The 16,541-nt window shown below is 44.9% G+C and overlaps 1 protein-coding gene across 1 annotated transcript; it reads right to left on the bottom strand.

Moving 5' to 3' along the window:
- Positions 1–13,949: 13,949 nt before the first annotated feature.
- LOC141167540 (olfactory receptor 10A7-like) lies at positions 13,950–16,283 on the bottom strand. Its single transcript, XM_073654933.1, has 2 exons — positions 16,263–16,283; positions 13,950–14,957 (listed from the first exon to the last, which is right to left on the bottom strand). The coding sequence occupies exons 1-2, from the start codon at positions 16,281–16,283 to the stop codon at positions 14,004–14,006; spliced, it is 975 nt and encodes a 324-aa protein (XP_073511034.1). The 3' UTR covers positions 13,950–14,003.
- Positions 16,284–16,541: the final 258 nt, after the last annotated feature.

The following is a 16,541-nucleotide window of genomic DNA, read 5'->3' as shown; positions in this document are numbered from 1 at the left end:
GACCTCCATCAGGTTGCAAACTGAATATATTTTTTTCTGCATCTACCTCTGAAAAAATATTGGGCTTCTAGCTGTGTGTGGGACTTGTTCTATTAATCCATCTATACAGACCTCCATCAGGTTGCAAACTGAATATATTTTTTTCTGCATCTACCTCTGAAAAAATATTTGACCTTCTAGCAGTGTGTGGGACTTTCTCTATTAGTCCATCTATACTGACCTCCATCAGGTTGCAAATTAAAAATAATTTTTATCTGCATCTAGCTCTGAAAAAATATTTGGCCTTCTAGCAGTGTGTGGGACTTTCTCTATTAGTCCATCTATACTGACCTCCATCAGGTTGCAAATTAAAAATAATTTTTATCTGCATCTAGCTCTGAAAAAATATTTGGCCTTCTAGCAGTGTGTGGGACTTTCTCTATTAGTCCATCTATACTGACCTCCATCATTTTGCAAATTGAATATAATTTTTTTCTGCATCTAACCCAGCCAATAGTTTTGGCCTAATACCACAGTTTGACCACTCAGCTCTGCTCGGTTCGAATCCATTGTTTTTTTGTGCAAACAACTCCAGAGTTGTTAATTAGTTAACCACCAAAATGAGTGGAAAAAGGCCTGCTGCTGGTGGAAAGGGGAATAGGCATGTTGGGAAGGGGAAAAAAGGTTGTGTCCGTGGGGTAGGTGTTAAAGCAACAGTAACATCTGCAGAAGAAAGACCATCTTCCAGCCAAACTAAAATGTCTACTTCTTTTAGCGGACAATGTGATAAGATCCCTTTCTTACGGCCACGCCAATCGCTACAAATTCCAGATGAGGCACAAAAACAGCAGGTGCTTCAACGGATATCAAGTGCTCCTTTAAGTGGGCTCTCCTCCACATCAACTTCAACATCACAAATACTCCAGTCCTCAAAGGTGTCACCCCAATCGCACTTGCTTCCTCACAGCTCCCAAATCTCCAGCTGCCCGTCTGAGTATGAGGTAGAACAGATGGTTGAGTCTGCAGAGCTGTTTACTCATACTATAGCCTGGGAATCAGAGGTCGACTCCAGCGCTTCTGTGAATCCAGACGAGGAAATGATCTGCACTGATGCCCAGAATCTTTATGAGTCGGATCCAGGACCAGACGCAGAAGGTTCTGACCATAATGTAGACCCTCATTCCCAAACTGTAACTCCTGTTGGTGTAGACAATGAGGAAGACGATGATAAGACTCAAATACCTGATTGGAGCGACAACTTTAGTTTTTTGTCAGGGCAGGAACAGGTTGGCTCTGAGGACGACGGGTGTGATAACGCACAGGGTGATGATGATGAGGTTGGAGATCCCACTTACTGTCAACCCACAGTCAGCCAAGAGATGAGTTCAACAGAGGAGGTGGAGGAAGATGCTTGTGACGACGAGGTCAGGTTGCGCCTTCCTGGACAGAGACGGAGTACTGGAAGCACGTCAACAACTGCATCCTCAAACACAACTCTGCCTCTCACCACAAGTCGTGGTGGCTCTTCAGGTCGCATGGGTGCTAAGCCTTGCATAGCCTGGGCATTTTTTCAGATCGATAAAGATGACCCAACTCGTGTTATCTGTAACATTTGTCAGCAAAAGCTAAGTAGAGGCCAAAAAATACATAGTTTGAGTACTTCATGCATGAACTGGCACATGGACATGAAGCATAAGTTGCAGTGGGAAGCTCAGTGTGCTACAAGGCGGCCTAGCCGGCCAGGCCAACCACCGTCTGCCATATCTTGTGCATCCGCGGCCTCTTCATCCTCTGTGACTGGGGGGACAGCAGTCACACCTGTTTTGGGGCGCAGACCTGCCACCTCTTTACCCGCAACAGCCAGCGTGATTGGCAGGTCATCATTTTCTTTGGAGGTGGTAACACCAGCTGGTGTTGAGCGCTGTCCGACATCGATAGCACCACCTTTGGTTCAAGGCAACCTAACATGTCCGCCTGCATCTTCCTCACAGACCGGCAGTTTGCCGGGGACACCCTTATCAACCCCGTCTAAGCACAATAGCCAGCCCTCGGTCCCTCAAATGTGGACAAGTAAAAGACCATTTCCTCCTAGCCATGAGAAAGCTAAGAGGTTGAATTTCAACATCTGCAAGTTCTTGGCTACAGAAATGCTGTCTTTCTGCCTGGTGGACACAGAGGATTTTCGAGACCTTATGTCCATCGCAGTGCCCCAGTACCAGATGCCCAGTCGGCACTACTTCTCAAAGAAAGGTGTGCCTGCGCTCCACCAGCATGTCGCACACAACATCACCGCTTCTTTGAGAAACTCTGTGTGTGACAGGGTGCATTTCACCACAGACACTTGGACGAGTAGGCATGGACAGGGGCGTTACATGTCGCTGACTGGGCACTGGGTAACTATGGTGACAGCAGGACAAGGGGCTGCTGTCCAAGTCTTGCCGTCCCCACGAGTTGTGCGTCAATCCTCTTTATGTCAAAGTTCCTCCACTGCTTCTGCCTCGTCAACCTCCTCTCGGTCTTCCACCTGCACCCAAAGCCTGTCTGGTCATGCCACAAGCTTTCTAACTGCGCAGAAGGGATCCTGCACACCTCCTTACTATGCTGTCAGTAGGGCTCAATGTCATCAGGCGGTATTTACATTGAAATGTCTGGGAAATGTGAGTCACACAGCTGAGGAGTTGTGGTCAGCTCTGGAGAAACAATTTCATGAATGGTTGTCTCCACTGGACCTGAAACCAGGGAAGGCTGTGTGCGACAATGCTGCAAACCTGGGTGCGGCCCTTCGCCGGGGCAATGTCACACACGTGCCTTGTATGGCTCACGTGTTGAACCTGGTTGTCCAGCAATTTTTAGCCCACTATCCCAGACTAGATGGCCTTCTGCAGAGGGCACGGTCTCTGTGTGCTCACTTTCGCCGTTCGCATCCCGCAGCTCAGCGACTTACATCTCTACAGAAGTCGTTGGGCCTGCCACTCACCGGCTAAAATGCGATGTGCCTACCCGGTGGAATTCAACTCTGCACATGTTGCAGCGACTGTGGCAGCACCGACAAGCCCTGGTGCAATTCGTTCTGACGTATAGCCTGGGCCAACGAGATCCAGAGGTGGGGCAAATCACGCTGGAGGAGTGGTCTCAGATCAGGGACCTATGCACCCTTCTGCACAGTTTTGAAATGGCGACGAAGATGTTTAGTGCTGACGATGCCATTATCAGCATGACTATTCCGGTGATTTACATGCTGGAGCACATGTTAAACAGAATTCGGAGTCAGGTGGTGGCACAAGAGGAGGTGGAGGAAGTAGAGGAGGGGGAGTTGTATGCGGAAGGGCTAACATCTGCAAGGTCCAGACGGTCGGCAGCACCAAGGCGGCAGGCATGTGAGGGTGGGGGAGATGATTTTACCAGGGCGCATGGTAGCAGCCAAACTAGTGAGGAAGGTGCAGGAGCCCAGGAAGAAGTGGAGGACGAACTGATGGAAGACTCATCAGATGAGGGAGACCTTGATCACATTTCTGTTGTGCGAGGTTGGGGGGAGAGGACAGAGGAAGGAAGCATGATTGTTACCTCGCCACCAACACAACAGGGACTTGGTGCTCCTGGATGCGCAACACACATGAGTGCCTTCTTGCTGCACTACCTGCAACATGACCCTCGAATTGTGAGAATTAGAAATAATCCTGACTACTGGGTTGCCACACTGTTAGATCCCCGGTACAAAAGTAAATTTGCAGAAATTATTCCTGCCATAGAAAGGGATGCACGCATGCAGGAGTATCAGCAGAGACTGTTGCAGAATCTTACATGTGCTTTTCCACAAAATACCAGTGGTGCACGTAGTGAATCTCACAGTTCCAACTTGCCAACCGTGGGACCGTCAAGTGTTCAGCACTCAAACCGTAACAGAACCACAGTATCTGCTGGTAACATCAATTTTGCGGAATCATTTCACCACTTTTTTAGCCCATCCTTTGCAAGGCCACGGGAGACAAGAAGTCTGACACATAGTCAATGCCTAGAGACGATGGTACAGGAGTATCTCCAAGTAAACATTGAAGCCACGACTGTGTCACTGGACCCTTGCTCTTTTTGGGCTTCCAATCTGGATAAATGGCCGGAGCTAGCCACTTACGCCTTGGAGATCTTGTCATGCCCCGCAGCCAGCGTTCTGTCTGAACGTGTGTTCAGCGCTGCTGGTGGTGTGCTGACAGATAAGCGCACGCGGCTCTCCACTGATAATTTAGACAGACTCACGTTCATAAAGATGAACAAATCATGGATCCGAAACGACTTTTCTACCCCTGTGTCATCCTGGGGAGAGTAAAAGCTTGATGATTGGTTAAAATCACCCTACTAACCATTTTAAGCTTTCAAATTACTAATCATGTTTATCTGTATCTTGACTGGAAAATAATTAGGGCTTTGTAGCAGTGTGCAGCACTGATCCTATTAGGCCATCTATACTAAAGCTTCACCAGATTTAAAATTAATAATAATTTTTAGCTGCATCTAGCCCGGAAAATAATTTTGGGGCTCCGAGATGCACAAGACACATAAGTGCCTTCTTGCTGCACTACCTGCAGCATGAACCTCATATTGTCAGAATTCGAAGTAATCATGACTACTGGGTTGCCACACTCTTAGATCCCCCAAACTTTTCGATCAACCTTTTCATTTTAATAAAGACCAAAAAAATGGTCATTTTTGAAATTATAAGCATTAGCAGGTTGTTAGAAACTGAAATCAAACAGTTTTCAACTCAAAACTTTATTCTAGGTGATGTTATATTTTCACATAGGACCCCTTGTTCGAAAGGAGCTTCTGAACTCTCTCGTCCATTGAATTTGTCAGGTTTTGGATGGTTTCTGCTTCAATTGTTTTGCATGAGGACAGAATACCCTCCCAGAGCTGTTACTTAGATGTGAACTGCCTCCCGCCATCATAGACACTCCTTTTAATGATGCTCCAAAGGTTCTGAATGGGGTAGAGGTCAGGGGAGCATGGGGGTCACACCATAAGTTTGTCCCCTTTTATGCCCATAACAGCCAGAGATGCAGATGTTTTATGTGCAGCATGAGATGGTGCATTATCATGCAGAAAAATGATCTTGCTGTGAAATACACGGTTCTTCTTCTTGAACCATGGCAGGAAGTGCTGTTTGAGAAAATCCACATACATTATGGAGTTCATCTTTAGCGCCTTCAGGGATCCTAAAGGGGCCGACAATCTCTCTCCCCATGATACCAGCCCAAAACATTACTCCAACTCCTCCTTGTTGGCGCTGTAGCCGTGTTTGCGTGGGGTGTCCATCAACCAGCCATCCTCCACTCCATCCATCTGGACCATCGAGCGCTGCACGGCACTCATCCGTGAACAAAACTGTTTTGAAATCAGTCTTCATGTAATGTTTGGCCCACTGGAGCCGTTTCTGCTTGTGTGAAGTGGATAGAGGAGGTCGACAGGATGGCGTATGCACAGCTGCAAACCTCTGAAGGACCCTGCATCTTGTTGTTCGGGGGACGTTGGAGGCACAAGCAGCTTCAAAAACTTGTCTACTGCTATGACAAGGCTTTTTTGCCGCTGCTCTTTGAACCTGACGTAATTGCCTGTAGGAAAGAGTCCTCAATTTGCCCTTATCAGCACGCACACGTGTGTACTGTGAATCAGCTACATACTTCTTGATTGCCAAGACACTTCATCCTGATCATCGCACAATGTTGATTGTAGTCATGCCTTGACCTAAACACTCCACAATTTGTTGCTTCTCAGCAGCCGACACATCCTTTTTCTTTCCCATTTTGGCAGAAAATGTAGGCTGCTTAATAATGTGAGACAGCCTTCTTAAGTAGTCTTGCCTTTCATTGGACACACCTGCCAAACTAATTAGCACAGGTGTCTGCAATTGCTTACAGTGATATAAAGAGCCCTGACACACATCACCATCAATGAGTTTTACTGACAAACAAACAAATTCTTCCCTTATCACTCCTAAACACTTTTTGCATAATAATTTGGAACACAGTGTACATGTGCTTTTCCACAAAACACCAGTGGTTCACGTAGTGAATCTTACAGTTCTAACTTGCCAACCGTGGTCTGTATGGAGTTGTTCAATAAAGGGCCCAAAATTAAGATAACATAGATGGGAGAGGTCTCTATGAATATGAATTCCTAAGTATTTGATACCCTGTGAGGGCCAGGCAAAGTGAAAGTTAGACTGGATGGAATCCTATATGGATTTGGGGAGAGAGACATCGAGGGCCTCAGACTTCGCTGCATTGATTTTAAAATTTGACCATGTAACAAAGTGATCTATTTCAGCCATAACAGCATGGATGGATATATGTGATTGAGTGATATATACTAGGACATCATCAGCAAATAGAGAGCACTTGTACTCGGTGCCTCCCACCTCAATCCACCTAATATTGGGGTTATGGCGAATTGATGAGAGCAGGTGCTCCGTCACTAGGATGTATAAGAGAGGGGACAGAGAACATCCCTGCCTTGTCCCATTGGTGATTGTGAAAGGTGATGAAAATGTTGTGAAGCACCCCCTGGGCCTTGGGACACCCGGAGCCGGACCCTTTTTGGTGGATGCTGGTGGTTGTAGTCTCCGTGGCGGCAACCCGGTTCCGTGACTCAGGGCGGTCAAACCAGTGGCGGAACTATTTAGGTGGTTTTGATGTTTAAATGTCCGACTACGCCACCCGTGGATTGCGGTCAGAGTGAACCGCCGCTCCAGGGCAGACCGCTGAGGCTGGTGTTGTGGGTGCAGCAGAGCGTAGCATAACTCCCCACGGGAGGAGTATAGCCTCAGGGCAGTGTATGCGGAGGATGGGGGTGATGGTGCAGGGCAGCAGCAGTAATGACACGGAGTCAGTGATGCAGTCCAGGGCCTTTACTCACAGTTCTTATTATCCAGACCACGTCTGCAGGTAACGGCTGCCCACGTCGTACTGTGCTCACCAGGTGAGGGGCTCAGACAACTCCCAGATAACTTTGGAGTGCTTCACAGGACCCCCTTTGTGTGTCCTTTGTCTGGCTTTTCTTACCAACCCTTCTGTCCGGCTGCCTCGGGCCTCCTCTTGGTAAACTTGGCGCCAGTTTCCCTGACCCTATGTGGTGCCTTCCTAGCGGGTGTAGCGAGGGGCTGCGCCACATAAAATGTCACAGCCTCCTGTTTCAAGCTGAGGGTCGTTTCCTGCCTCCACTAGTTTCGGGGACCGGTCTCCCCCTTTGGCCTGACCCCTCCACGCAGGTGGATTCGGGCGTGCGGTGTCGACTCGCCCGTCCGCACCCCTGAGATCCCTTCGTTCCTCGTTCCTGGAGCCTTCTCCGCTCCTCTTCCTTCCTTCTCCCTCTTCCAGGCCTGGGCCTCTGTTACTAGGCCCGCCTCCGGAGCAGAGCTCATGCAGAGCCCCTGCTCCCTGCCACTTCTGCTCAGACTTCTCTGCACTGAACTAAGATGGTGCCCACCTTTTATACTCCCTTCTCAATGCACCCAGGAACTGCTTCCTCCCTGCTCCTGCACTACAGGGTTCCCCTTCCTCAGTGTTCCCTCCCCCCACTCCAGCCAGGGACAGGGACTGTCGTGCCCATCTCAGGGGCATATTGGTCGCCCTGCCCCACGGCAATGTGGTGTAATGCATGCAGGTGTCGGGTCCTGATCCACACTACATCCTTACCTGAGAGTGAGATATCACACCTCTGGGTGAGGTGCAATACCTCTGTAGCAACCGAGCCCTCAGGGTGCTACAGTTCCATTTATCTTCAGCCTAGGTGACGTATTGCGATACAGGGCCGTGATTTTGGCTATAAAAGGGTCCCCTAGACCCCTACCCCAAGCTTTTTAAGAGAATCATATATGGCGTGCCAGGAGACTCTATGGAATGCTTTCGCAGCATCCAACGAGAGTATCTAATTACAAATTTTTAACTGCATCTAGCCCAGGAAATACTTTGTGCCTAGTAGCAGGGTCTGCTAGTCAGCCGATTATCCCGGCTGTTAAGCAAGCTACACTGTTATGTTCTGCTACCAAAGCTAAGGAAAGAGAGGAGATCTGTCCCTACTATAGGACTCAGCTGAATCCCTACGATGTAACAGGGAACCTGATCCTGCGATCAGACCTGCTAAAGTCCTAATCTAGTCTGTACGGAGACCTATAGATGTGGGGAGGGAATCCCTACAAGTACTAAGGACTGGGAGGAATATGGGACACCTCCTAACAGAAATAGTAGCAGACAGACGAACAAACAAAATAGATAGAACATAGAGGTCCGTAGACCAAGCAAACTAACAGATCTAGATACAGAGCACAGGCTAGCTAGAAAGTAGATATACAATGAAGTCCAGCAAAGCCAGAAGGGCGGAGCAGGATTAAATAGGCCAACAAGGTCATGTGACCAGCAAAGGAAAAAAAACCTAACAGCAAGGTTCTAACAGTACCCCCCCTTCTAAGAGGATCCTCCGGATCCCCTAGGACCAGGCTTATCAGGAAATCTCCTGTGAAACGCTCTGATAAGTCTGGACGCGGAAACATCATCTGACCTCACCCAAGAGTTATCCTCGGGTCCGAAACCTTTCCAGGCCACAAGATACTGCAAACTACCTCTATACCGTCTAGAGTCAAGGATGCGAGAAATTTCATATTCCCCGTCCTCCACCACCGGAGGAACAGAGGCAGAGGCGTCACCATCCGACACAACAGCTTTTTTTAACAGAGAGACATGAAAGACCGGATTAATTCTCCAGGACGTAGGAACCTCCAACCTAACAGCAGATTGGTTGACAACCTGAAGCACCTTAAAGGGCCCTACAAACTTGGGACCCAATTTCTTAGAAGGAATCCTCAACCGCAGATTCCTAGAGGACAACCAAACCATGTCACCAACAGCGAACAAAACCTCCTGTCATTTCCTATCAAAGTAGTCTTTAGATTTTCTGTTGGCCTCCTGAAGATTACCACGCACATCCGTCCAAACTCTTTCCAAATCACCGGAAAAATTCTCCTCCTCAGGCACGGCAGATCCCAACTTGGAGAACGACCCAAACGACGGATGTCTCCCAGAACAACAAAAAAAAGGCGAACAACCAGCAGAAGAAGATGTATGATTGTTCAGAGCAAATTCGGCAAGTGGCAGAAACTCAGACCACCCCTCTTGATTGTCTGCCACAAAACAACGCAAGAACTGCTCAACATCCTGGTTTTTCCTTTCTGTCTGGCCATTAGATTCAGGATGATATCCGGACGAAAACGACAAATGAATTCCCAACCTGTCACAAAAGGCACGCCAAAAACGAGCCACGAACTGAGGACCCCTATCAGAAACAATGTCAGTAGGAACGCCATGAAGTCTGACAATTTCCTTGACAAAGGCCTTAGCGAGAGTTTTAGCGCAGGGCAGTTTGACGAAGGGAACCAAGTGACACATTATCATAACCAGAAACTGACATAGCAGAGGATTTGCTCTCATTAACCCTAGCACGCAGTCTTCTATCCACCCGTATAGCTAATTGCATAACCTGTTGCAAATCCTCAGGTGTAGGATAAGCAATTAGCAGGTCTTTAACCCTTTCACTGAGCCCAGCAAGAAATAGACTTTTCAGAGCAGAATCGTTCCACCCTGTTTGAGTGGACCAATGACGAAAATGAGTACAATATTTTTCCACATTACCTGATCCTTGTTTTAAACGTCTCAACTCAGTCTCAGCTGATGCCACACGGTCAGGATCATCATATAATAATCCTAAAGCAGAAAAAAAACTATCCACTGATCTGAAGCATGTATCACTAGGTTGCAAAGAAAAGGCCCACTCCTGAGGCTCTTTGCGCAAAAGTGACATTATGAACCCTACGCGCTGGGATTCATCCCCAGAGGACTTGGGTCTCAAACGAAAATACAATAAGCAAGCATTTTTAAATGAAAAAAATTCTCGATGTTCACCAAAAAATAAATCCGGCAAACATACCTTAGGCTCCAAGAAATATGCTCCAGGACAGTTACTCACGTGCTGACGGAGCTCGGCCACTTCCAGAGAGAGTCCCTGCAGGTGTTTAGCAAAATCCTGAACCGACACCATGATGGAACAAAAAAAAAAAATCTTTCCTTAGAGAATGTGCAGGCTGGACTTACTGTTATGTTCTGCTACCAAAGCTAAGGAAAGAGAGGAGATCTGTCCCTACTATAGGACTCAGCTGAATCCCTACGATGTAACAGGGAACCTGATCCTGCGATCAGACCTGCTAAAGTCCTAATCTAGTCTGTACGGAGACCTATAGATGTGGGGAGGGAATCCCTACAAGTACTAAGGACTGGGAGGAATATGGGACACCTCCTAACAGAAATAGTAGCAGACAGACGAACAAACAAAATAGATAGAACATAGAGGTCCGTAGACCAAGCAAACTAACAGAGCTAGATACAGAGCACAGGCTAGCTAGAAAGTAGATATACAATGAAGTCCAGCAAAGCCAGAAGGGCGGAGCAGGATTAAATAGGCCAACAAGGTCATGTGACCAGCAAAGGAAAAAAAACCTAACAGCAAGGTTCTAACATACACCACCTGTAGTTTGGACACTTCATTTTTTCAAAGGAAATGCTTCGGGACCACGGGATACTCAGTGAAGAGCATCAGGAGGCACCCCAAGGCATAGGGGCTCGGACTGGCAGTAGGATGCCTTGCGGTGGACAGCCGAGCTCGATCCTTATAAAAGCTTTTTAACTGCAGCAGCTTTAGTGGACGCTACTGGAGCTGGAATTACGCGGCTGCTGGCATGAGACTTGTCCTCCAATAGATCCTTGTAAATGGATTTAAAGTGTATTTATTCAAATTAGAGAGACAATTTAAATTAAAAAGCTTAGAGCTGCCTCCACCACAGGGGGGCTCACTCGACCCACCAGCGGACAGGCACCAGTATTGGGAGAGGGGGGCTGGCCGTCAGGGTTCACCGCGGCTCTGGCACAAACCCGGCGACACGGAGGTGGCACGGGCAGGAGCGGACTTAACGTGTCGGCTTCTCACTTTTTGGATTTTAGAAGGGCATGACATGCCTATATCTGTGTCTCCCCCTCCTTTTACTCCTCCACCTCTTTTCTTTTCGCATGACTATATGTACTTGTCACTTTTCCATGTGTTAGTTGTGTCTTCTGAGCAGTTTGTCAGCTTTTGGACACCTTTGAAGGTGTTTTCTATGTGTTTCTATGTGTTTTTGTTTGCCTGCCATTGGTTTTAGCGGTGTTCGAAGGTGTTCGATGAACAGTTCGACGAACAGTTCGGCGAACACACGGGTGTTCGACGAACCGAACCGAACTCGAACACTACGGGGGTGGCTCAACACTAATGTTAAACCAAGTTGTGTCCACTAATTAGCATCACAGGTGTCTACAATATTGTAATCAGTCAGTGGGCCTGTATATAGGGCTACAGATACTCACTGTGCTGTTTGTTGACATGGTGTGTACCACACTCAACATGGACCAGAGGAAGCAAAGGAAAGAGTTGTCTCAGGAGATTACAAAGAAAATTATAGACAAGCATGTTAAAGGAAAAGGTTATATTCCTGTGACTATGGTTGCATATATTAATCAGAAATTTATGATGCATGGAGCTGTTGCCAACCTCCCTGGACGTGGCGACAGGAGGAAAATTGATGACAAATCAAAGAGACGGAAAATATGAATGGTAACAAAAGAGCCCAGGATAACTTCTAATGAGATTAAAGGTGAACTTCAAGCTCAAGGAACATCAGTGTCTGATCGCACCATCCGTCGTTGTTTGATCCAAAGTGGAATACATAGGAGATGACCAAAGATAACACCATTGTTGAAAAAAAAAACATAAAAAAGCCAGACTGGAATTTGCCCAACTACATGTTGACAAGTCACAAAGCTTCTGGCAGAATGTCGTAAGGACAGATGAGACAAAAATGGAAGTTTTTGGCAAGGCACATCAGCTCTATGTTCACAGACAGAAAAATGAAGCATATCAAGAAAAGAACACTGTCCATACTGTGAAACATGGAGGAGGCTCTGTTATGTGCTGGGGCTGCTTTCCTGCATCTGGCACAGGGTGTCTTGAATCTCTGCAGGGTACAATGAAATCTCAAGACTATCAAGGGATTCTAGAGAGAAATGTGCTACCAAGTGTCAGAAAGTTTGGTCTCAGTCGCAGGTCATGGGTCTTGCAACAGGATAATGACCCAAAACACACAGCTAAAACCAACCAAGAATGGCTAAGAGGAAAAGATTGGGCTATTCTGAAGTGGCCTTATTTGAGCCCTGACCTAAATCCTATTGAGCTTCATTGGAAGGAGCTGAAACATGCCGTCTGGAAAAGGCAACCTTTAAACACGAGACAACTGGAGCACTTTGCTCATGAGGAGTGGGTCTAAATACCTGTCGAGAGGTGCTGAAGAGTGATTGCCTCAGAAGGTTGTTCAACAAAATATTAAGTTAAGAAGAACCATCATTTCTGTCCAGGCCGATTTCATGAGTTAAATTTTTTTTTTATTTCTGTGGAAGCAGAAAAGCAATGTCTGACTTTCATTTGTTCATTTTCATAGATTTTTAATTTATTATTACTATTGTCAGATTCAAGTTATTTCTGTGACCATTGTGGGTTTTTCTTTCATTAAACGAGGGGTACCAACAATTTTGACCACGTGTGTATATGACTTTACTTTGGGGTATAAAAATCTGATGACAGGTTCCCTTTAATGCTCCCTTAAAAATAAAAAAAATGTGTCATCTGCTTCTTTTAACTTTATAATGCTTTCCAAGTTCCCTCTACAAGTAACAATGCCCTCAAAGTACCACATTACAGTAATAACACCCCAAAAGTTTCTCTGAAAAAAAGCAATAATGTCCCTAAGAACATTCTCAAAAAGTAACAGTGCCAACTGAGTGCCCTATTAAAGTAATAATGAACCAAGATATTTTATAAAAACATAAACAATAATGTCCCTAAGAATATTCTCAAAAAGTAATTGTGCTCTCTGAGTGCCTGTCAAAACAAATTTAACTCCATAATTTACCCCTTTATTAGATAAAAAGTCCCCACATACCTGATTAAAAGTAAAAAATGTTGCTCTATTCCTTTAAGTGTAAAAATGCCACATTTGTGAAATTCAAACTTTGCAAGTAAAAAATCACTTACCTAAAAGTGTTCCTTCAACAACCACAGCAACCTAGCTTTCTTATCCCATGTGCACAGAGTCAATGTCATAAATAGTGCAATGCAATGAAATCATTGTGTTGCCTACATGGAGATACTGACATCTTGTAGGACGTAGGCCTATCTGCTCTAACACAGGATCAAACTGTATTGGTGTCCTATTGATTCTAATTCAGGTCATAGTGGTGCTAACAGGAGATCTAGGACACCAAAGAAGAAATCCAAGGCACGTGTTGGTGATACCACTGCTAGACCTAATATAACTAATTAACAGCAACAAGACAGAAGACACAACACCTTTGAAATATGAGGCTGGAGAAGGATGTTATGAATACCATGGATGGCAAGAAGAGCAAACAAATTTTTGGAACAAATGAAGCCAGACCTGTCACTCGAAGCAAGGATCACCAAGTTACAAATTACTAACTTTGGGCACATCTTACGAAGAAAGCAATCACTGGAGAAGGACATTAAGGTAGGAAGAATAGAAGAAACAAGGCGAAGATGAAGACCAGCAACCCGATGGCATGATACAATCAAGATAATAGTGGAGAAAACTCTGGTGGACCTATCAAGGCTTTCAAAAGATTGATCTTCCTAAAGAGCATTCATTCAACAAGTTTCCATGGCTCGAGATCGAGTTGAAGGCCATTAATAATAAATAATTTATGCAAACACATACTTTAACTTTTTATTGAGCTCTTTTTTATTGATATATACCCTTTTTGTACAACAGAAACTTATATAATTTATAACCAAATCTTAAAAAAATAAAGGTTTACAAATAGTTTGAGGGCTAGAGTTTCAATCTGTCTAGAGTCAGTAAAATTTAAAATATTATTGAGAATTTTCTAGGTTACATACTTATAAACTGCTTGTTCTACAGCTTTTAAAATGTCTTTATTTCTAAGACTGTATATAATGGGGTTGGCTAAAGGAGTAAACACAGTATAGCATAATGAAAGGATCTTACTCATTGTTGGGGTCTGACCTTTTGTTCGGATGATATAAACATTGAACAGAGTCCAGTAGAATATGGTGACCACAATGAGGTGGGAGCTACAGGTGGAGAAGGCTTTCTGTCTACCGGTACTGGTTGAGATCTTTAAGATTGCTAAAACAATATAAGTATAAGACACAAAAATGATTGTGGCTGGAATTAATACAATTGGAATACTTACTAAATAAATCCGAAAGTAAACAACAAAGGAATCAGAACAGGCAAGTTCTAGTAATGGGACAATGTCACAGAATAAATGGTCAATGATGTTGGGTCCACAATAGTTTAGTTTTGCTGTTGTTATCATGTAAATCAATACAATGGAAAATCCGAACAACCAACAGATTAAGGCCAATTTCACACAAAGTCCAATTGTCATGATAGAGGTGTAACGAAGGGGATTACAGATGGCCACATATCTGTCATAGGACATTACTCCGAGGAGAAGACATTCAAAAGTTTCTGATGCACATAAGAAATAAAACTGAGTGATACAATCAATAAAAGTAATGGTCGCCCCATTATTCAGTAGGATGTGGAGCATTTTAGGGACAATATCTGTGATCACCAAGATGTCACTGATGGACAGTTGTGAGATGAAGAAGTACATTGGAGTGTGGAGGTTCTTGCTGTTGGACACCAGGGAGATGATCAGGAGATTCCCACATATTGTTCCACAGTAAACCACAAGAAAAAGACAGAACAGTGAAATTCTTAAACTTTGGTTGACTTGAAATCCTGAAATGAAAAATTCTGTGACTGCAGTCAGATTGTTCTCCTGTGTGTAGAATAAATAATTGTGTTGCTATAGTTAACACATCAACAATATATTTTTTACATGATTCTTCATCACTCAAACTACTTAAATTCCTGGTCTGCATAACATTTTATGAAAAAAAAAAAATGCTACGGGACATCCTCTTTTGAATGACCACCAATGTGCTAAATAAAATAAAAAAATGCAAGCTTACCTCTTGTCCAGCACCGGTCTTCCACTCTGATTTGTGTTACCAGGTAGTTTTGTGGCAGTGTTGTTGCCTATCAGCAAATGCCTTCATAGTTCCATCAGGGTGGCCGTCTCCTCCAATGGAACTATGAAGGCTGCAGCTAATCAGTGGCTGTTCATAGACTGCAGTGCTCATGTTACATAAGGTTGCAGTGGACACAATGCTCAGAGGAGAGAAGCAGTGCAGGTCTGTCAGGAAAATCTGATTTATTTATGTTAATCACACGCTGGTGGGAATTCAAAAGGTCCAGTAGTGTTACGAAACGTATTTTTAGTTCATGTACACTGTGCAACAATATACTTCTATAGCATGTGGTCCTGATCTTAAAGGGGTTTTCTCACTAGCAAAGTTAATTTTAATCAACTTTTTTTTCAATAAATCTTTGAATAATAATAAGTTCCACAATTTGATGAACTTGATGGGCCGAGGTCTTTTTTCACTAACATGAAAAGTTCTGGACAACCCTTTTAAACCTGCACTTGTATTTATCTTTGTCACAGATTTCAAGAGGTTGTCCCATTTATAAAATAAATCTTAATCAATAGATCTTGGAATAATAATAACTTCTACAATTGGATGTATTTAAATAAAATGTTCCTGTGTTGAGATAATCTTATAAATGTGCCCCTGCTGTGTACTGTGTAATGGCCGTGTCTGACCATACAGGGACATGCCACATCTCCTGGGCAGGGGAAGAAGCAAAAGAGTATACAGACAGGACAGTGCGGGATCACAACTGATTCTTTCTTTTAGGTAAAACATTGCTTAAAATATGTTTTGCCTCACAAAAATAATCAGATGCTACTCTATGTTGTAATGTCTGTATACTCTTTTGCTTTCTCCCCTGCCCAGGAGATGTGGTATGATCAGACCATGTTCCAGCACAGTCAGACACGGCCATTACACAGGACACAGCAGGGGCACATTCATAAGATTATCTCAGTACAGGAACATTTTATTGAAACACTTCCAATTGTGGAAGCTATTATTATTCCAGGATCTATTGAAATCATCTAGCCCTTTTTTAAAAGCATTATTTTTTTATATTTTGTTACGCCCTCTTGCAGTTGGCATTCCACAATCTGACTTAACCCCTTAATTACCGGGGACGTATTAGTACTCATATTTGAGTACCGCCCGTTCAGTGAGGGCTGCTGCGCTGAGCCCTCACTGAACGGAGCACAGGTCAGCTGATTCTTACAGCTGACATGTGCCCGCAACAGCCGCGGGTGAAATCGCGATCCACCCGCAGCTGTTAATATGTTAAATGCCGCTGTCAATCTCTGACAGCAGCATTTAACACGCGCTTCCGGGTAGCGTGTCATAAGCCCCGCCCACCGGCGACCCCGTCACGTGATCGCGGGTCGCCGATGGGTGGGCAT

This window comes from Phyllobates terribilis, unplaced genomic scaffold (genome assembly GCF_046119375.1).
Source record: "Phyllobates terribilis strain yellow unplaced genomic scaffold, ASM4611937v1 Scaffold_11__3_contigs__length_659146591, whole genome shotgun sequence".
In the NCBI taxonomy this organism is placed as follows: domain Eukaryota; kingdom Metazoa; phylum Chordata; class Amphibia; order Anura; family Dendrobatidae; genus Phyllobates; species Phyllobates terribilis.
This window is presented reverse-complemented; position numbering and strand designations above follow the sequence as displayed.